Consider the following 23,207-nt stretch of genomic DNA (forward strand, 5'->3'; position numbering starts at 1 on the left):
AAAAGGGACAGAAGGGGATAATTAATCTCAGCAAAAATTTGAGAAATGCCAAAAATATATGAAAGGAATTCTATACAATCAAAGTGAGGTAAAAGACAGAAAAGGAATAATTCTGGCTGCCCAGACTTCAAAAAGTGAGAAGAATGGAGGACAATTAGGAAAACGAGAATTTTGTTATAGTCTTGGCACCTTTTTCCATTGGCAGGGGGAGTAGTTAGAGCTCGTGCAAGGCAAAATCTTGGTCTAAACTGCCTTTTAAAGCTCTTAGGGAACAGAGAGCTGGATTACTGGTTGACACCTCTGGACATTTACTCAAACATCAGCCAAGAATTTACTTTTATTTTAGAGCCTATTCTGATCTGTAAGAGGGGGTTCCTATGCACTGAAAGTAAACTTTCTATTTTATACTTAAAAATAACAGGTTGCCTAATATGAAGCCATAAGCCGGACAATATGGCAAATCAGTATTCATATTCTCAACCATTTCATATTTTAAAAATTTTAAGTGTAAATCTAGGCAAACACTCCATTTGCAAGCAAGAAACTGAAGCCAAGCAACAATCACTAGACTAGACTTTAATTTTTATGTTTGCTTCAAATCCTATAGTTAAGCATCAGGTATTCAACAAAACTTTACTGAATGATCTACTATGTATGGCCCAGACACTGTGGGTATATGAAGACCAGTCAGACACAGCCCTGCCTCCAAGGAGCCTTTAGCCTCTGGGGGTCTTGGGGGCACCACTGAGTCATAAGTCAGAGAGTTGGATAAGGGCACAGGATGAGGTGATGGTTCCTAGAAGGAACATGTAGTCCAGGCTGGGGAGTGAGGGGAGGTTTCCTGAAGAAGGTGGCCCAGATCTGGTTCTAAAGGATGTGCAGGATTTGCCTGGCCAAGAGGGTGTGACACACAGAGGTATAGACATACAGAGGCAAACAAGAGAGTGTCTAGTCTATGGAAGTGCCAAGGGTTAGAATTAGAATTAACAGAGATCAGAGTGCTAGGAGGTAGTGAGGTGGAGGTTGGGGGTCTGGGACAAGTCTGAAAGGGTAGGTGTCAGGCTTGGTTTGCTTTGTAGAAGGTGCAGTCCTGATTCTGATGGATCATTTATCTGAGTTCTGAGTTGGTTCCTATGAGAGAAACTTAGATCTAATCCTTTACTAACCTCAGCAGCAGTTTCATTAATTTTGAGTTTTGAGACAGAGTAATCCTTACTTGACAAAAGCACCAAGGTCGTCTTGCGCAGGGTTTTGACATTTTGAATCAGATGATTTTTTGTTGCGGGAGACTGTCCTGTATACTGTAAACTGTTTAGTAGCATCCTTGGCCTTGACCCACTAGATACCAGGTACTATCCAGTTGTGACAACTAAAAGTACCTCCAGACATGACTAAATGCCCCTTGGGGGACAAAACTGCACCCATTACAGAAGTACTACAGTTTAGGATTTGATACAAATTATGCTTTCTGTGATGGGGCCGTTTCCCTTAAGCATATGTTTTAGGTTACGTTTCTTGACATGGTGATACATTTGCATCCAACTCACCCACCAACAGGCTTGTCTGCTTCTCCTAAGGACTGGCAGCCCTTTTGCTGAATAGTTCAGAATGCAGTCTATGGCCATGATATACCAACAAACTAGCTGGTCCCTGGAGATGGCCCTGGGGCTCTGGCTGCTAAGGCTATACTCTTGGTATCTCAGGACTCCCAGAAATCTTAACTCTTCTCACCTCGGTTACAGCTTGGATGGATGCACCGTGTTTCAGAAGGAGTTCCATTACTTTAATTCGATTCTTCTTGCAGGCAATATGAAGAGGGGTAAAGCCATTCTGCAAGGGACAAATACATATACCTGCTTGACTACATTCCATCAAAATCCAGTTTCACTATGTACAGTAAAATAGTCTTGCTAAAATGATGTGTGGTAAATTGAAATGAACAGAAAGTACTAGGGTTAAGCAGCATGTAGATTCTATTCTGGAAGTAGTCTAGCTGCCCTAGGAACCCAAGGTGCCCTGGTAATTATGAACAGGAAGTGAATTTTTGTTACAGTCTCCTTGTTAGCTGAGGTAAAAATGATCATTCATTTCGTTATTTTATTTCGGAATTCGCTCTTCCAAATAATATGCTCCTGGCTGGGTGTGGTGGCTCACAAGTGTAATCCCAGCACTTTGGGAGGCCGAGGTGGGTGGATCACCTGAGGTCAGGAGTTCGAGACCAGCCTGACCAACATGGTGAAATCCCATCTCTACTAAAAATACAAAAATTAGTTGGGCATAGTGGCAAGCACCTGTAATCCCAGCTACTTGGGAGGCTGAGGCAGGAGAGTCGCTTGAACCCAGGAGGCAGAGGTTGCAGTGAGCCGAGATTGTGCAATTACACTTCAGTCTGGGCAACAAGAGGGAAATTGTTTCAAAATAACTAATAATAATAATAATAATAATAATAATAATAATAATATGTCCCTCCTCTACCTCATTTCAAATACAGACTGATAACTCCTGGCCCCAACATTTGTCCTCACGGCTCCACTTCACCAAGGTTTATTCTGTTCTCTTTGCTGTGTTTTAGGACAACTACAAGGCCAGTTCTAAAATGTTTTGATTTCTTCTCTAGCTTTATGCTTCAAGTAGGTGTTTACCCCAAGGATGCAGAAATGTAAATAACCCATTATTTGAATAATTTGGTTTACTATTTAATCTAATAAAAGAATCTGCTTTTTAATAAATTATGTCCCAAGTTGTCCTGCCTGCCAGTTGAGACTGTGGCACGTATTTCAGCAGCCAGTGGAGAACTATAAAATACCAGAGTCCACCGTAAAAGCTTAGGTCAAAGTCACTGTAGGTGCTTTCACCAAGACTTCTCAGACCATTTGGCCACAGTCCATCCCAGGATGACTGGCTATAACCTCCATATGTTGTGAAATCTTCAGAGTCACAGGAAAATGAGAGTGGGAGCCCACGCCCTGTTTTGGGACTTACTTTTTTTTCTTGTATGGAAAAATGAGTCATGACTGTTAATTTCCTTTCTCCCTTCTCAGAATTCAGACACGTTTGATAGACTGGGTGGGTCTACAGACAGATCTTGAAATGCTGGTTTGGTAAAAGGTTTTAGAATTATAGTGGCAAGGAGGTGTCTGGGGTCTGGAGAGTTTCTCTTTCGTCATTCTTTCCTGCCCACTCTGAATTTTAGAGCCCACAGAGTACAAGAGGTGGTAGAGATCTATCCAGACGGGATGACCGCACTCTTTGGAAAGGGGTAAAAACCCTTCCTTAAAGGGTCGATTGGATGATGACAACCTTTACCTCAAAATTGCTGGTAAACTCACATGCTTTCCCTAAAATTGGATGACTTATTTTTTCCTAAACACGGGTACTTACTCTGAAATAGACAGCTTACTAAGTTGGGACCATTTATTTTTGCAAAGACAACAAACACCATTTTGCTGAGAAAACCAAAGTATAGCACGGCTAAAGGCTAAAAGAACAAATTACTTTAAAGGGAAGCCTATAAACCAGACCAAAATTCTGATTGGCAAAAGGAAACAGAAGATTACAGGCAATATTTCACTAACTTACAAGGTTAAGATAATATAAAATTTTAGCTCACAAATCCCTAGACTGCTTATGTTTAAAATAGATATTTTTGATAACTTTGCCTCGTTTTCAGATCTCCAAATAAACTTTTAATTCACAGAATTATAAGTTTATCCACAATAAGATGACGTTGGCCACCTTAGTCTTTTTATAATTGTGTAGTCTTTGGGTTCATAAGGGAATCACTTACGTGACCATAAAAACATTAACAGTTTGGCTCCATCAGCCTTTCTCATGTCGGAAATAGAAAATTTTGTAGACTTTCCTGAAGGATATTTGAAAAAATTGACAAGAAGTACACTTTAACTAGCACCTTCCATTTTAACCTCCTCAAAGCATTCCCTTCACATACAGAGGCAGCAGGTTGTGAGCAAGACAACTGAGGCTGGACTCGCTGGTTGAGCCACTCACCAGGGCTTTGGCATTGGGGTTAGCTTTCTTATCCAAGAGAACCTTGGCGACTTTGTAATGGCCACAGTGGGCAGCCACGTGTAGGGCAGTCAGGTAGTCATTGGTGACATCGTCCACGGGCACATTATGCTGGAGGAGAAGCTGGACGCAGTTTAAGTGGTCCCCTTGTGTGGCCATGTGCAATGGAGACAATCCATTCTGGAACACATAAGGAAATCAGAGTTCATTCATTTACCTTTTAAACACAAATGTGCAGAACACAAAATAAAGTGCAAATATAAACAGATAAAAACTCCAGTTCTTCACATGAAAATACCTTCTATTTGTAAAAGCTTTTGACAACTATTTTGAACTACAGCTATTTTTAAAATTGGTCCTCCCAACTGCTTATGTCAGTCAATAACAAGTTGTCAAGGATAATGTCTTTTCCTAATTTAATAGAAGTGTGAATTGCAGCATGGGTCATAACGCAGATGAATGGAAATTTTACTTTTCTTTTTCTTTTAAATAGAGATATGGTTTCACTCTGTTGCTCAGCTGGTCTCAAACTCCAGCCTGAAGCGATCCTCCTGCCTCAGCTTCCCAAAGCACTGGGATTATAGGTATGAGCTACTGGAACTTGGCCGAATAGGAATTCTTAATATTTAAGACTGAAAGAAAAAAATGAAGGTAAGAACAGATTGGTATTCATTGGACTGGTATTAATTTTGTCCTTAGAGATTACTGATACCCAATATTGAAGCTATATTGATTTGACTTTAAAAAAGGTCCCAATGTAATGCATTTCATCTCACATCAAAGAAGAAAGGAAAACATTTCCCTTTTCTATCAATCTGGTGCCCCCATGTGTCTATGATGAGGAAAGGCAGGGCATTGACAAAGCCATTAACTAATGCTCACCTTGTTAGTTTAAATCAACCTGGGTTCAATAACACAGTTAATCATGTGCAGTAGGAATGAGTTGAAAATTCATTTGAAGAGCAGAGAGAACAAATATATATGGTCAAAGGTAAATAAAACCTAGAATGACACCAGCATTCAATATGTTTCCTAATGAAGGCAAAACAAGGTATGAAGATGTCAATCCTTTCTTTTAACTATGACGGCAAAGTGGGGGAGCCTAGGAAATTCCTAGAGAATTCAATTATCAAAAGAGGCTGTATCAATTATTATAACATAGTTTAACATGTTTTTGGGAAAAGTAATTTGACAGCAAATTCAGTTTCTAAAAAAATTGTCGTTAATGAATTTTGACAATGACAGATCAAATATGCACCAAGGAACCAGAGGTTTCTCAATCCTCTGAGCCAAGTTATTTGCTCTGAATTTATCAATGAATGACATAAAGAAGGAATTCAGGATAAGAAAAAGTAATATGAGCTCCTTGTTAACCATTCCCGTGGCATTATTCACTCTCTGACATATATTTCAACGATTTGGATTCCTTGAAGGCAAGAGGTACATGGTTATTATTTTTTCCATTGCACAGAAGAGAGCTTTACACATACAGGAAGAGCTCAGCAAATATCTAGGTCAATTTAAAGGCCTCGTACACTGTCAATCTATCAGGATATTTCTGCCTAAAAAATTTCCCTCAAATATTTTAAACCATAGAAATGAAGGTGCAGGAAAAGGTAGGAACATTTCCCATTTGAGATACTGCTACCCACAAGCATATGGACTGCTTTATTCCTGCCAAAACATTCTTTTGCTTTATGTTTTGATACAGTCTTAAAGGAAAACACGAAGTAAACAAGCGAACAAACAAAAAAACCCCACAAAATCTGAGAGAACAAAGAATAGTGGAGAGTAGAAATGGGAGGCAGTGTCAATAAAAAAAAAAAATTCTCTAGCAATGCAAAAACACAATGATTGTGTGGATGGGAAACTTAAAGATAATTGGAGAAGGACAAGAAAACAGTACAGAAAAGATCATCTGCCCTATGGAACGAAGTGGTATTACATATGGTGCCTGAAAATACGGATCCAATGTAATGGGCTTTCTTAGCTCAGTAAGACGAAATTCTTGAAGAACTGGTCAGATGGCCTTAAGCCTAGGAATGTACTCTTTCACTTAATAGTCATTCAAGAAATATTTGCTGAAGCCCTACTGTGTTCTGGGCACAAATACAGGTGCTTGTGGGTATTGCACTGAACAAGAAAAAGTTCTTGCTTTCATTCTATTGAAGAGAACAGACAGCAAGCAAGTAAACAAGCATATAATTTCAAGATGGTGTTAAAAGCTCTAAAAAAAATAAAATATGGCCAGATGGCACTGGCAGGGGGTGGTGAAGATGGGAGGGGTAAATCATGAGAAAACGCCTGTTTATGAGGAAGACATTTGCGTTGAAGAATGTACGGGGACCGCAGAGATCTGGAACAAGCTGAGGGAACTCAAACCAAGCAAACAGGAAATGAAAACAAAGGTGTAGTCTAGGAAGTAAAATAAGGCTGGTTAGCTGGAAGATGGTGAGGAAAGAGCAAAACAGGAGGAGATGAGGAAGAGAGGTGGTCAGAATATCTTAAGAAGTCTATCCTCAGCGCAGAGGGAGATATCTGATCAAACACGGCAGATGTAATAGCTATATTTATCCTTCCTCTCCCAAAACTCCACCAAAAAGCAATAATAGATTTAAAGGGTAAAATCCAGAGGGGCACACATGTGCGTGTCCTTTTCCATTCCCACATACACAATGGAGAAGAAATCAAAAACAGATGAGGGTTGTCTCCAAACTTCAGAATATGAAAAGAGGATTTGAGTGTGGTCATTCATCCAGTCGAAGAGAGAGGCTGAAACCTAAGTGTCTGAAGCAGTAGAATCAGTGCTGTGCTGACAAATGTTTAACATCCAACTCCTGGAAAAAGAAAAGCCCCAGTGTGTAGCACTAGCCAGTTTCCATGCTGTCAATCCCCACACAACAACCAATTTCAAGCCGTCCATCTGATGTTACTGAATGGGCATTGGGAAGAGATGTACACAACCAGCTCATGAGCCAATACAATCAGGCTCCAGCACACTGCTGGGAATAAAAAGACAAGCTGATTTGCCTTTCAAATCCCAAAAAAGTGGAGGCTACGGAAGCATAGTACCTCAGAAGATGAGACGAGACTTGGGTCTGCAAGTAAAATTGGATCAAAGACTGTGTATGGAGCTGTCAGGTCTCCAGGCCCTTCCCAACTCAGCAAAGTCAGATAACTGCCTCCTTCTAGCCTGAAGGACACCAGAATTAGTGTCTGGAGAAGGTGAACTAGAGAGATTCAGATTCAAGGGCCCAGGCAGAACAGAGGAAAGTGATGAGGATTTGGACCGAGAATAGGTGATCACAGAAAAAGGAAGGAGAATGGAGGCGTTAAAGTTAGGCTGCTTGGATTCGAATCCTTGTTCTGCCACTAACTGAGATATTTTGAGAAAGCTACTTTATCTGTTTGGGTTTCAGTTTCCTCATTTATTAAAAGGGAGTAACAGTAATACCAGCATCTCACTTAATGAGGATTAAATGAGTTAATATGTGTAAAGGACATAGAGCCTGATAAACAGTAATCACTATGTAAATATTAGTTATCAATATTACGATTAAAGTATGCATAAAGCATAAGACTGGCAGCCTCTTTCCCCTACTCAGAATGTATTCACACAGGTGTGCACTGCAAAGGTTGGTGGATTTGTCTCTCAAAAAACTGTACCACCTATGGTAAAGGGAACATAATCCTGACATTAAAGAGCCCCTCTTAACCACTGCCACCTGATCAGTACTGCCTAAACTCTTTAGAGCTGCTACTCACATGTTTGTGCCTGACACAGTCAGGTACAGCCATTGTGGTAAGCCTTCAATATAAAAGGAAAAAAAAAAAAAAAAAAAAAAAAAAAAAGAGGAAAAAAAGGAAATCTGAGGAATTAGAGACATTCGGGAAACAGAAAAACTAAATTACAAGAAAGTTATCTCAAATGTTCTCAGAAAGGTAACAGAAAATATTGTACCCATTAAACAAGAACAGGATACTTTAAGAAAAGAAGCTATCAGATAACAAGAAAATGTTCTTGAAAATTAAAAGGTTGGAAGAAAAAAATTAAGATTTCTCAGAAAAAATCCAAACCAATGAGATGAATAGGAGAAAAAAGATGAGCAACTCTCTGATGTTTAACATTCTTCCTTACTGCTTTGAGAAAATGAAAATCAATTTGAAAGAGAACAATGGGGATTAGTGGGAGGGTTTTTGAGCAGGAGCCTGACGTGATTTGGATGACAGTTTATATGGCCACTTTGACTGCAAAGTGGGAACTGATTTGTGAAGGAGCACAAAGGGAAATGGGGGACCAACAGGAAGCTACTACAGTGCTTCAGTGAGAAATGATAATTTCTGCTGAAATGTTGGCTTAGAAGACAACAGTAGTGGAGGAGGAAAGAAAATAGATATGGGATATGTAAAAGGAAAAGAACAAACAGAATCGTCAAGATAAGAAACACTCAAAAGGCCAAGGCCAAGATGTCATCATATACAATGAAACCATCATGGATGTTTAATTCTATTAGACAACACTCTCAACAGCTCACCTGTCTAAACCCTACATTTTAAATGAGTGATGGAATTGTCCAGACCATCTCAACCCTGTCTAGTCTTCCTAATATTGTTGAGAAAACACTGACCAGAGTGAAAGTAGAAATATGTGCTTCTGTTGCTTTGATAATGTTTAGAGATTAAAGCTCTTAGTAAAGCTTAGTATCATTTCCAAAAAAAATCACTGGTTTAATTAATAAAAATAGTAGTGACAATGAGGTGGTTTATATGTCTCAAAATTTATTTGCAAATATTCTCTTCTTCAAATGATGTCAAATGGTTTTATTATAAAAAAAAGTCTAAAAGAGAATCAATCATTAATTTTTTTCAGGCAATCATCACGTGTTCCTTTCAGATATGTCAACATTCCCAAAAGCCCAATCAAGGTGCAATCTTTCCAAAGTTTCCAGTCTTCATCAGCTAAGTGATATCCTCGACCTTCTTAATAGCCTGTGAACTCTCAAGAAATAAGCTGAGGGGCTAAACACAGCCAGCATCCATACTTTACAGAGTGTAGAAATTTTAGTCTTTCTTAACCTGACAAGCAATTATTTCTGAGCTATGAAAATTTCAGAGAGTAAAATCAAGCAGTAAGCATTCCTGAAGCAAAACAGAAACCACACACACACAAACGACTTCGCGGTATAGCACATTCCACATAAAAGTTTAATAAGCCCAAACTTACTTTGAGGTTCTGTAAAGATTTGGTGAACATAACTACTCTGATTCATTTTCTTTTCTTTTTTTTTTTTTTTGAGACGGCGCTCTGTCGCCCAGGCTGGAGTGCAGTGGCCAGATCTCAGCTCACTGCAAGCTCCGCCTCCCGGGTTTACGCCATTCTCCTGCCTCAGTCTCCCGAGTAGGTGGGACTACAGGCGCCCGTCACCTCGCCCGGCTAGTTTTTTGTATTTTTTAGTAGAGACAGGGTTTCACCGTGTTAGCCAGGATGGTCTCGATCTCCTGACCTCGTGATCCGCCCGTCTCGGCCTCCCAACTCTGATTCATTTTCTATGTGATTCAAAAGGCTGGATCATATAACCATCAAAACAAATACAGTCCAATGTCCAGAAACCTGAAAAGAAATTACCTTGGTTTTTGAAAGAATGGGGGCAGCTCGATCAAGCAACATTTCTACCACCTGCTCATGGCCACTCCTTGCTCCACAGTGCAGTGGTGTCAGACCATCCTGTTGAACAAAGGAAACATCACCAATTAAATTTGACAATAAATTCTATGAGTGCAGTGTACTTCTTCAAGACCCAGCATGGCACTCAACATGCTGTGGACAAGTGGGCTTCAAACATTTGCTCGTTTATTTCATAAAATACTTTCTTATTTTAGGTTGAAAACTACATTTTTTCATAAGTTTAAGTAGCTGCAAAGTATGTAATTTCCCACAAGTCTGAATATCAACATTTAAATGTATAACTTTTCCACTACTGTTTTGAATAGCCAATAAAATCTAAGTACTACAAGAAATTTGATGCTCACCATTAACAAAAACACATGAATAAACTCTTAAATAGAAATCTGTAATAGAAATTCTACACTGGTTCTTTTTCCTCTTGAGTTTCTATTTCCATTCCATTTCCCCATACATAATTTTATCTTAATGTAATTTTACACTTGAAGGTTTTTTATTGATTACCACATATTTCTCTGCCATAAAATTATATCAGTTTAAATTTAAGAAAGGTTTAAATATTTCCTGACAACACATGCCTCTAAGTGTAAAAAATGAATCATTTGATTGGATTATTACTATAATTATTTGAATATAACCCATCAAAACAGCAAAAATATATAAAAAGTTTTGTGACCATTCCACAAAAACAATGTATTAAAAATTTCTCTTTTAATGAGATATGCTTTTTTCATGACTAGTTTATGTATCTGCTAATGAAGATTAGTTATTGCTAGAACGAGACAGGGTTCAGCATCAATATTAGCCCTGATTTTTGCTTTTGTAGATATTGGTGTTGAGAAACCTTGTTCACATAGACTGTTGTAGCAGAGTTACAAATTCTCTGAATTCCATGTGAAAAATTACTTAATGATCTTTTTTTGTCTTAAAACTTTTTCCTAAAAATTTCTTCCAAAAGAAATAAATGGGATACATGTGCAGAACGTGTAGGTTTGTCCCATAGGTACATGTGTGCCATGGTGGTTTGCTGTACCTATTGACCCATCCTCTAAGTTCCCTCCCCTAACCCCCCAGCCCCCAACAGGCCCTGGTGTGTGTTGTTCCCTTCTTTATGTCCATGTTTCTCATTGCTCAACTCCCACTTATGAGTGAGAACATGAGGTATTTGGTTTTCTGTTCCCGTGTTAGTTTGCTGAGGATGATGGCTTCCAGCTTCATCCATGTCCCTGAGAAGGACATGATCTCATTCTTTTTATGGCTGCATAATATTCCACGATGTAAACGTACCACATTTTCTTTCTCCAATCTATTGTTGATGGGTATTTTGGTTGGTTTCATGTCTTTGCTATTGTAAATAGTGCTGTAATAAACATATGTGTGCATATGTCTTTATAGTAGAATGATTTATATTCCTTTGGGTATATACCCAGTAATGGGATTGCTGGGTCAAATGGTATTTCTGGTTCTAGATCCTTGAGGAATTGCCATACTGTGTTCCACAATGATTGAACCAATTTACATTCCCACCAACAGTGTAAAAGCGTTCCTATTTCTCCCCAGCCTCCCCAGCATCTATTGTTTCCTGACATTTTAATAACTACCATTCTGCCTGGTGTGAGATGGTATCTCACTGTGGTTTTGATTTGCATTTCTCTGATGATCAGTGATGTTGAACTTTTTTTCATATGTTTCTTGGCTGCATAAATGTCTTCTTTTGAGAAGTGTCTGTTCATATCCTTTGCCCACTTTTTGATGAAGTTTTTTTTGTTGTAAATTTGTTTAAGTTCTTTGTAGATTCTGGATATTAGCCCTTTGACAAACGGGTAGATTGCAGAAATTTTCTCCCATCCTGTAGGTTGCCTTTTCACTCTAATGATAGTTTCTTTTGCTGTGCAGAAGCTCTTCTGTTTAATTAGATCTCATTTGTCAATTTTGGCTTTTGTTGCAATTGCTTTTGGCGTTTTTGTCATGAAATCTTTGCCCATGCCTATGTGCTGAATGCTATTGCTTAGGTTTTCTTCTAGGGTTTTTATGGTTTTGGGTTTTACGTTTAAGTCTTTAATCCACCTTAAGCTAATTTTTGTATTAGATGTAAGGAAGGGGTCCAATTTCAGTTTTCTGCATATGGCTAGCCAGTTTTCCCAGCACCATTTACTGAACTGGAGATCCTTTCCCCATTGCTTGTTTTTGTCAGGTTTATTGAAGATCAGATGGTTGCAGATTTCTGAGGTCTCTGTTCTGCTCCATTGGTCTATATGTCTGTTTTGGTACCACTACCAGGCCGTTTTGGTTACCATAGCCTTGTAGTGTAGTTTGAAGTGAAGTAGCATGTTCTTTTTGTTCTTTTTGCTTAGGATTTTCTTGGCTATATGGGGTCTTCTTTTATTCCATATGAAATTTAAAATAGATTTTCTAATTCTGTGAAGAATGTCAATGGTAGTTTGATGGGAATAGCATTGAATCCATAAATTACTTTGGGCAGTATGGCCATTTTCATGATATTAATTCCTCCTATCCATGAAGATGCAATGTTTCTTCATTTGTTTGCATCCTCTCTTATATCCTTGAGCAGTGGTTTGTAGTTCTCCTTGCAGAGTTCCTTCACATCCCTTGTTAGCTGTATACCTATGTATTTTATTCTCTTTGCAGTGATTGTGAATGGGAGTTCATTCATGATTTGGCACTTACCAGTTTAAGGAGTTTTTGGGCTGAGATGGTGGAGTTTTCTAAATATAAAATCATGTCATCTGCAAACAGAGATAATTTGACTTCCTCTCTTCCTATTTGAGTATGCTTTATTTCTTTCTCTTCACTGATTGCTCTGGTCTGAACTTCCAATATTATGTTGAATAGGAGTGGTGAGACAGGGCATCCTTGTCTTGTACCAGTTTTCAAAGGGAATGCTTCCAGCTTTTGCCCATTCAATATGGTATTAGTTGTGGGTTTGTCATAAATAGTTCTTATTATTTTGAGATATGTTCCATCAATCCCTAGTTTGTTGAGAGTTTTTAACATGAAGGGATGTTGAATTTTATCAAAGGCCTTTTCTGCATCTATTGAGATAATCATGTGTTTTTTGTCTTTGGTTCTGTTTATGTGATGGATTATGTTTATTGATTTGTGTAAGTTGAACCAGTCTTGCATCTCAGAGATGAAGCCGATTTCCTCGTGGCAGATACATTTTTTTGATGTGCTGGATTTGGTTTGCCAGTATTTTATTGAGGATTTTCTCATCAATGTTCATCAGGGATACTGGCCTGAAGTTTTCTTTTTTTGTTGTGTCTCTTCTTGGTTTTGGTATCAGGATGATGCTGGCTTCATAAAATGAGTTAGGGAGGAGTCCTTTCTTTTTAATTGTTTGGAAGAGTTTCAGAAGGAATGGTACCAGCTCCTCTTTGTATTTCTGGTAGAATTCAGCTGTAAATCCATCTGGATCCTGGGCTTTTTTTGGTTGGTAGGGTATTAATTATTGCCTCAATTTCAGAACTCATTATTGGTCTATTCAGGGATTCAACATCTTCTGGTTAATCTTGAGAGGGTATATGTGTCCAGGAATTTATCCATTTTTTTCTAGATTTCCCAGTTTATTTCCATAAAACTGTTTATAGTATTCACTGATAGTAGTTTGTATTTCTGTGGGGTCAGTGGCGATATCTCCTTTGTCATTTTTTATTGTCTATTTGAGTCTTCTCTCTTTTCTTCATTAGTTTAGCTAGCAGTCCATCTATATTGTTCATTTTTTCCAAAAAAAAAAAAAACAGTTCCTGGGTTCATTGATTTTTGGAGTGCTTTTCATGTCTCTATCTCCTTTAACTCTTCTGTTAGTTATTTCTTGTCTTCTGCTAGCTTTTGGATTCATTTGTTCTTGCCTTTCTGGCTCTTTTGTGATAGTAGGGTGTCAATTTGAGATCTTTCAAACTTTCTGATGTGGGCATTTAGTGCTATAAAATTCCCTCTTAGCACTGCTTTAGCTGCATCCTAGAGATTCGGGTACATTGCCTCTCTGTTTTCATTGGTTTCAAAGAACTTCTTGATTTCTGCCTTCATTTCATAATGTTTACCCAGGAGTCATTTAGGAGTTGGTTGTTCAATTTCCATGTAATTGTGTAGTTTTCAGTGAGTTTCTTAATCTTGAGTTCTAATTTCATTGCACTACGGTCTGAGAGACTGTTTGTTATGATTTCAGTTCTTTTGCATTTGCCGAGGAGTGTTTTACTTCCGATCATACCGATTTTTGAGTAAGTGCCATGTGGCACTGAGAAGAATGTGTATTCTGTTGATTTGGGGTAGAAAGTTCTCTAGATGTCTACTAAGTCCACTTTATCCAGAGCTGAATTCAAATCCTAACTATCCTTGTTAATTTTCTGTCTCATAGATCTGTCTAATACTGACAGTGGGGTATTAAATTCTCCCACTATTATTGTGTGGGAGTCTAAGTCTCTTTAAAGGTCTCAAAGAAATTGTTTTATGAATCTGGGTGATCTTTTATTGGGTGCATATATATTTGGAATAGTTAGCTCTTCTTTTGAATTGTTCCCTTTACCATTATGTAATACGCTTCTTTGTCTTTTTGGACCTTTGTTGATTTAAAGTCTGTTTTGTCAGAGACTAGGATTGCAACCCCTGCTATTTTTTTCCTTTTCATTTGCTTGGTAAATAATCCTTCATCCCTTTATTTTGAGCCTATGTGTGTCTTTGCATGTGAGATGGGCCTCCTGAATATACCACACTGATGGGTCTTGACTCTTTATCCAATTTGCCAGTCTGTGTCTTTTAATTGTGGCCTTTAGCCCATTTACATTTAAGATTAGTTTTGTTATAGTGAATTTGATCCTGTCATCATACTGCTATTTGGTTATTTTGTACATTAGTTGATTCTGTTTCTTCATAGTTTCATTGGTCTTTATATTCTGGTGTGTTTTTGCAGTGGCTGGTACTGGTTTTTCCTTTCCATGTTTAGTACTTCCTTCAGGAGCTATTGTAAGGCAGGCCTGGTGGTAATGAAATCCCTCAGCATTTGCTTGTCTGTAAAGGATTTTATTTCTCCTTCGCTTAAGAAGCTTAGTTTAGCTGGATATGAAATTCTGGGTTGAAAATTCTTTTCCTTATGAATGTTGAATATTGGCCCCCAATTTCTTGGGTTGTAGAGTTTCTGCTGAGAGGTCTGCTGTTAGTCGATGGGCTTCCTCTGTAGGTGACCTGGCCTTTCTCTCTGGCTGCCCTTAACAGTTTTTCCTTCATTTAGACCTTGGAGAATCTGAATATTATGTGTCTCGGAGTTGATCTTCTCATGGAGCATCTAAATGGTGTTCTCTGTATTTCCTGAATTTGCATGTTGGCCTATTTTGCTAGGTTGGGTAAGTTCTCCCGGATAATATCCTGAAGTGTGTTTTCCAGCTTGTTTCCATTCTCCCTGTCTCCTTCTTGTACTCCAATAGTAGCTTCAGTCTTTTTATGAAGTCCCATATTTCTTGGAGGCTTTGTTCATTCCTTTTCATTCTTATTTCTCTAGTCTTGTCTGCATGCCTTATTTCATCAAGGTGGTCTTCAAACTCTGATACCCTTTCTTCTGCTTGGTCGATTTGGCTATTGATACTTGTATATGCTTCGTGAAGTTCTCATGCTGTGTTTTTCAGCTCCATCAGGTTGTTTATGTTCCTCTTGCAGCTGGTTATTCTAGCTAGCAATTCCTCTAACCTTCTATCAAGGTTCTTAGCTTCTTTGCATTGGTTTAGAATACGCTCCTTTAGCTCAGCGTAGTTTTTTATTACCCATCTTCTGAAGCCTACTTCTGTCAATTCATCCATCCGATCCTCCATACTTCATGATCTTTCACCCAAAATTCTTCTCAATGATCCATCACAGGACAACTTTATTAGGTCTTTGATTTTTGTGGGCAGCAAGGGGTTTATCAGATCACTAGAATCATGCAGTTCTCAGCAGATCACCAATATTTTGAATTCTTCTGTTTGCCCCCACTACCTCAGGAGTTTTTGACCTTTGGGCAATGTGTGTGTGAGAGAGCTAGGCTTTTCTTAGTACTAGGGCAGAGGGAATATGTGTTAAAGGATAGGTGGGAAGGGAGACTCTGCAGGAAACTGAGGAAGTAGAGAGTTATTCACTTAAAACTAAGTGGTCCCAATCCTGCTGGAGAAGTTTTCACAAGTGTTCTTGGTTTATGAGTTCCTCAACTTGAAGATCCCTGAGACTGGTACTTAGTCGTATTTAAAAATACAACAAAATTTGATTCATTATGTTCATATAACTTTCTGGACTGTGTAAGTAGATCTTGAAAGTAAGCCTAATTATTTATTCTAATGTATAAGCAACAAGGTACAATCCTATTTCTAAACTACTAGCCAAATGTCAATAGTATCAATGTTATTTAAAAATAAAATTTTAATTGCAAATAGTACATGGCCTAATTTGAACATTCTTTGGAGCATGTTTATATCTTCTGCCTTTTATGTTGATTTAAAACATTTGCTTTTATAAGCCAAAGTAAAGCAGCCTTTCAAGTGAAAACAGCATTTTGCTAATAAAATAAAATAAAATCTGGAAACATACAAAAAATAATGTCCAAATGTCTACTTCATAATGTAAAACCTGAAAACATCTGATGGAGAAATAATATACAAAAATCACATCCACCTTCCACCACCTACACACAAAAAAATTTCATACAGACTGCAGTACAGTGATTGTTTTTTATGAACTAAAAGGTCAAAATTGTTTCATTTTCTCTTCTGCAGATTCTAATAAGTAAAAAATGACAAAATATGCATAGACATGTCTGTAAACCAAAACTAAAATTCTAAGGCCCCCCAACCATCTGAATGGACCCCTCCTCTCAGCCAAGAGCATTCCAAAATTAACCTGCAAAACTACTTCAGGTCGTGATGGGTAGGGGAAGCCAGGCATGCCTCATTCTGCCCTCCTCCATTTTGGAATTACTGCTAGAACAGACTCTGTAAGTCTGATAAGAAACATTCACAACCTATTCTCTCTGAAGCCCGGGAGGCTTCATCTGCATGATAAAACCTTGGTCCCATACCCCTTATCATAACCTAGATATTGTTTTGTATTGATAATAACTCTTTCAACCAGAATAACTCTTTCAATCAAAAAATCTTTGAATCCATTGACGACTTGGAAGATCCTCTGCTTCCATTGTCCTGCCTTTCCAGATGGAAGCAATGTACATCTTGCATATATTGATTGATGTCTCATGTCTCCCTAAAATGTATGCAACCAAGCTGTACCCGAACCACCTCGGGCACAGATTCTCAGGATCTCCTAAGGGTTGCATCACGGGCCATTAGTCACTCATATTTGGCTCAGAATAAATGTATTCAAATATCTTACCAGGGTCTGACTCTTTTCATCAATAATTTCAAACTATGGTCACACAGAAAAATGCATTCATTCATCCTTGAAAATTATCTTCCACAGAGCAAAATGCTACATACTGAATGCAAAGTGTTTGGCTAAGAGCAAAATCTATCTCAACCATCAACTCCTTAATATTGTGAGGTATACTGTTTCACTGTTTCTTCTTACAGATACACATTTTTTTGTTGATTTTGCCTTTTTTTTTTTTTGAGATGGAGTCTCTCTTTACCGCCCAGGGTGGAGTACAATGGCGCGATCTCAGCTCACTGCAACCTCTGCCTTCTGGGTTCAAGCGATTCTTCTGCTTCAGCCTCCTGAGTAGCTGGGATTACAGGTGCCTGTCACCACGCCTGGCTAATTTTTGTATTTTTAGTAGAGACTGGGTTTCACCATGTTGGCCAGGCTGATCTTGAACTCCTGACCTCAGGTGATCCGCCCGCCTCAGCCTCCCAAAGTGCTGGGATTACAGGTGTGAGCCTTTGTGCCTGGCCTGATTTTTGTCTTTTCAAAAAAAGTTTTAATTATAAAAATTTTCAAACATATTACAGATTAAAACAGACAGAATATTATAACGAATCTCTGGGTACCTAACTCAGCTTCAACAACTGTCACCCCATGCTCAGTCGAGACTTGTCTATATTCTGACCAAAAGTCAATCCCTTTTCTTATATTATTTTGAAGCAAATTCAAGACAGCATATTATTATATCCTCATGATTAGTCCTATAAGAGTATATTTATTTGATAAATAGAGACTCCAAGGTTCAAAGAAGTGAAATTACTCATCCAAGGCTGCCGGCACCTAATTTAGAATGAGACTTGAACTATGAGTGCTGGCTCTACAAGACGATCAAGACATGTCTTCAGAGGGGTTACTAAGGCAAAGTCCCTGCGCTCACACTTGCAGCCACTCTTGGCCTTCCCTTAGCTACATTCAGAAGCTGCTACCTCTGATCTCTGATGTTTGTTTACTAACAACATGTGGCGTCTAAAGACTCAGTAGGGAAAGGTGACATTTCACCAGTGGAAGAGCTGTGAAGTGTTATCTTCTTTAGCCATTGTTCCTTTAATCACCTTGCTTCCATGACAAAGTCAGCTGTTTCCCGAAGGTACAACTCATCAGCTCTAGCTGAACTGCAAAGAGCTACCTGAAGCACAACTCTTTCAACTGTAGTTTTCCTTGTAGTATTTTTTTTTAATTTTTTTTTTTATTATACATTAAGTTCTAGGGTACATGTGCATAACGTGCAGGTTTGTTACATATGTATACTTGTGCCATGTTGGTGTGCTGCACCCATCAACTCATCAGCACCCATCAAGTCATCATTTATATCAGGTATAACTCCCAATGCAATCCCTTCCCACTCCCCCCTCCCCATGATAGGCCCCGGTGTGTGATGTTCCCCTTCCCGAGTCCAAGTGATCTCATTGTTCAGTTCCCACCTATGAGTGAGAACATGCGGTGTTTGGTTTTCTGTTCTTGTGATAGTTTGCTAAGAATGATGGTTTCCAGCTGCATCCATGTCCCTACTAAGGACGCAAACCCATCCTTTTTTATGGCTGCATAGTATTCCATGGTGTATATGTGCCACATTTTCTTAATCCAGTCTGTCCTTGTAGTATTTTTAACACTGACTTCAAGTGCCAGTCTCCTTTGGATCGTCTACAAATTCAATCTGGCTCTTTTCAAAGGCATGTAGCTCTTTGAGTAGCCAAAATTGCGACCGAAGGGATGCCTCATCAGGAAGCTGCACAAGATATCAACGATGCGACTGCCCGGCTGCATAGGCAGTGCTGGCCCAGCTGCTGGGACATTGACAGGTCAGTGCAAAACGAGTGCCTAGGGTGAATGTAAGATATTTAAATAGCATCACAGTTCTTGTAGTCATGAAGACGGGCAAGACCAGCTGATCCACAGTGGGACTAAAATGTACCTGCCATTTAATGATTCACACTTAATTCAGTTAAAAAAAAAAAAAAAAAGAGGAGGAAAATTAGCAGGCATTGGTTCTACTTCACTCCTACTTTTTGGTTAAAAAAATAAATTTTGAACTAATTTCTTTGACTTTGAAGCTGGTGTGGCCTATCGCTCACTTTCCTGACACACGGTTCTGATTTAGGATGCCATTCTGTTCAAAATGATCTTCAGTAACTGTCATTCACAGTTACTCCTCAGTCAAGTCTAAATTCTTCGTTAGCATTCAAAGTCGTCTAAAATCAGTTCCTGCTATACTTGGTCCACCTTGGCCTTTTCTGATTCCCTTAACTTATACTGCAATTAACAAACTCTCTGCAGCTTCTGGTAAGAGTCCCTGTTTTTCTTGTTTTACTGTCTTGCCCACGCCACTTCATGTACCTGAGAGTTCCCTTCCCACTTCCTACAGGATCCTTACTATCTTAGAGCAGAGCATTTCTTTGAAACCTTTTCACAAATTAAATGGAATCTTTCTACCCTCCAAACTCCTTATTTTCTATACCTCTTTTGGGGGACCTGTAACTTTTTACCTAGTATTTTCTTTACCTGTGGGCATGCATGAACATTTCTCGTGACAAAGATCCTCTTCCTTGACTTTACTCTAGTCAAGCTTCTCTGAATTCTCTTCTCATCTAGACCCTGACTTTTGGCCTTCCATATGTTAGTGTCTGCTTAGTTCAGTTTTAGCAAGCCTCCTACTGGGTCAGTTTAATGAAAATCCCAACCCTTACTATTAGATCAAATTCCTTATTTCCCATCCTGCCTCTCTTATCAATCTGACCTGCCTTTGGCAATAATCTTGTCAAGCCAGTTTAGCCAGAATTGCCCCTACCTTTGACATTTCCTCCTTGTAATTTTCTATTTACTGACCTCACGCCTTACTCCTTGGCTATAAATTCCCACCCTTCCTTGCTGTATTCAGAGTTGAGCTAGATCTCTTAACCACTATAAAATTCGTTTGTAGTGCCCCCTTTAGATAAAGTCAGCTTTACTGTTTTCTTACAAGTATCATGAATAATTTTTTTATTTAACACTAGTTCATCTCTGAGGACAAGGTTACCAGCTTTAAGGGATAAATGAATCTCACAGAGGAGGTAACTTAGTACTATGTCCATGAAAGTTGCCTAATAAAAATTACTGCGTAAATGAATGAATGGAATGAGTGAATGAATGTGTTTTCAGGCAAGTTAAAAAATATTTTCTAGTAAGTTGTTTAAAATTCTTTTCCTTGTTATCCTTTTTAAGAGTAGACTCATTTTGTCTACTTCAGTAGCACTATTAAAATACCTTATTTTTCCAGAAAAGTAAAATTCTTAATAGAATAAGTGACTTGTAAATTGGGATTTAAGGATGTGACTAAGTCTCTTAGCTTTCAAAATTTGCTCTAAATAAGATTCCCTTTTTCTACTCGGAATACTAATAAGCGTAACAAAAGAGCTATGGTTGATACTGTGCTTTGCAATGCAGCACAGAACTGGCATATTCCTTTCCCTAAAATTAGAGCCACGCTTTTTTTCGATGCAGAATAAGGATTCTTACTTGCTTCCAACTCCTAGAAATGTATAATTAATGAACAAAGTAATTTAGAATGAGCTGTAGAGCAAAAAGCAATTTTTCAACTGCATAGAATAGTGTTGATCTCCAGTTGATAAATGCTAGACAAAGGCATTTTTGAGGGATTGAGAGGGGGGTGCCTCAAGAAAGGCAATATATGCAGTTGGACAAGAGAGAAGGAGAGGGATGCTGAGTTGCCATAGTAACATTACGGAAGGGAAATGAGATTGCATGGGGTTAGCAATATTTTCCAATTCCCTTGATTTTTAAAGCACTCACATAGCAAACAAGTTTCCCTTGGGCAGAAGTCTAAAGCAACACAAACTGTCTAGTCGAGATCTCATATTTCGTTTTAGTGGCAGTAATCTTATTAGTGAGGAGGGGAACTGCACATTACTGGCTGGATGGAATGCTCTCACGTTAGCCTAGGAGCAAAACCTTGCACACACAAAGGTCAAAAGACTTTCAGGTCTGATTTTTCTGAAAGCATGAAGCAGGATATTAAGGCATCACACCTAGGACTATGAAACCAGAATGTGTCTTTAGCAGGTCAAATTTGCTCAGTGTCACTGGAGTGACACAAATGCGTGGTTTGGGAAATATTTTCAAGAAGAGACATATTATTTTGATTAGTATCCTTTAGGATAATCTTTCTTTCTTTTCTTTTTCACAAGCAAAATAAATAAATAAATACAAACCCCTCACTCTAGAGAAGGAAAAGGAATTCAAGCAGAGAGAACTCTGCAGATAGATCATGGCTGTAGAACAGGATATAATCTTGAATTAAAAACTGAAAACAATGAAAAAAAATGTAGAGAGTCCTTCAGGAGAAGAGAGCTATGATGATAGTGAAAGATAAACTAAAGGGCATCACTTAGTCTAATAACTAAGCTCTTTTCTTCCTTTTATTTTTTGAGACAAAATCTCGCTGTCACCCAGGCTGGAGCGTAACGGCATAATCTCAGCTCACTGTCACCTCTGCCTCCTGGGTTCAAGCAACTCTCGTGCATCAGCCTCCCAAGTGGCTGGGATTATAGGCATGCCCCACCACTTCCAGTTATTTTTACATTTTTTGTAGAGATGGGGTTTCACCCAGTTGGCCGGGCTGGTCTCAAACTCCTGGCCTCAAGCAATCCTCTCACGTCAGCCTCCCAACATGCTAGGATTACAGGCATGAGCCACCACACCTGGCCAGCAAAGCTATTTCATATTGGCATTTTCACCAAAAATTTGGACTGTGTCCTCATTTTATTTATTTATTTGTGTGTGTGTTAGGCAGTTATCGAGATAAGCCTAAGAGGTGAAATAAAATTTTTTGAATGTCCTCTATGTTATAGGCTTATTATAATTGTGATCTTATTTAATCTTTACAGCAATTCTATGAGAAAAGCATCAGTAGTTACATTTATAGATGAGAAAACTGCTCCAGTGAATTCATGTACCTACTCAAGGTCACATGGCAAGTACATAGAGTAAACCAATAGAATTAGAATTTACATTCAGGATTGCCTCCCTTTGAAGGACTGGGTTCCTTCTACTATGCCAAGCAACCTCTTAAAAAAACATAAGCAGTCAATGTTCTATTTAAGATCAAGAGTTCATTTCTGCCATTTATATATAGGAGGGAAAATATATTAATTAGCTTCCTTGTTCTACTGTTATACCATCTATATGTTTAAATGAAAATAAGGTAAAATCCTCTTGTGTCCTCTCTACTTGGAAAACTATAGCCTTCATTCTGTGACTAGAACACACTCTTATGTTATTAGTATTGTAGTTTTCCACTCTGTTCTTTGTGTTTATTGTCTCTCCTTGCTTGTCTCCTTTTGGGTTGAAAATTATTTAGTATTCTAATCATTGAAACATCATCTATGTCATTGGCTATCTTCTGATTTTTTTAGCTAAATTTTTTTGGGGGGGATAGTTGTTTTATAAATTAAAATGTGTATCTTTAACTTACTAGTGTGAATATTATATTACAAATTGTAATTCCTATAATGTAATAATTGTATATTATATATAATATATATCATATAGTGTATATAGTATATATTATATATAATATATATGATATAGAGTATATATAGTACATATTATATATAATATAGAGGATATAGTATATATCTAAACAGTATTTATTGTAATATATGGTATATATTATATACGATATGTGGTAATATATAGTATTATATATGTAACATTATATATACTATGTAATATAGTATATATAATATACTATATTATACTATATACTATTATACTATATTATAATACATACACTATATATACTATGTAATATAGTATATATAATATACTATATTACTAATATAGTAAATTATAGGATAATAAATTATAGTATAATATAGTATGACAATATATAATATATAACATACTATATAATATATACTATGTTTATAATCAAAATACATACATAGTATATAATATATACACTATATACAATCAAAAGCAAAAGTCAGTATACATTATATTATATACAGTATATATAATATAGTATAACATAGCATAGTATAATATACTATAACATACTATATTATATAGTATATATAATACATAGTAT

The 23,207-nt window shown here is 37.8% G+C and overlaps 1 protein-coding gene across 3 annotated transcripts in view; it reads right to left on the minus strand.

Annotated features, from left to right (window-relative positions):
* ANK3 (ankyrin 3) overlaps positions 1 to 23,207 on the minus strand; it is a 707,809-nt gene that overhangs the window by 180,072 nt on the left and 504,530 nt on the right. For all 3 annotated transcript variants that reach the window (XM_030941096.1, XM_010364951.2, XM_010364950.2), the window contains 3 exons: positions 9,653 to 9,751; positions 4,009 to 4,206; positions 1,732 to 1,830 (listed from right to left, as the gene is read on the minus strand). In XM_030941096.1, coding sequence (XP_030796956.1) covers positions 1,732 to 1,830; positions 4,009 to 4,206; positions 9,653 to 9,751 — 396 coding nt within the window. The remainder of the gene's footprint in view (positions 1 to 1,731; positions 1,831 to 4,008; positions 4,207 to 9,652; positions 9,752 to 23,207) is intronic.

The sequence above is a fragment of the Rhinopithecus roxellana genome, chromosome 11, assembly GCF_007565055.1.
Source record: "Rhinopithecus roxellana isolate Shanxi Qingling chromosome 11, ASM756505v1, whole genome shotgun sequence".
NCBI lineage: Eukaryota > Metazoa > Chordata > Mammalia > Primates > Cercopithecidae > Rhinopithecus > Rhinopithecus roxellana.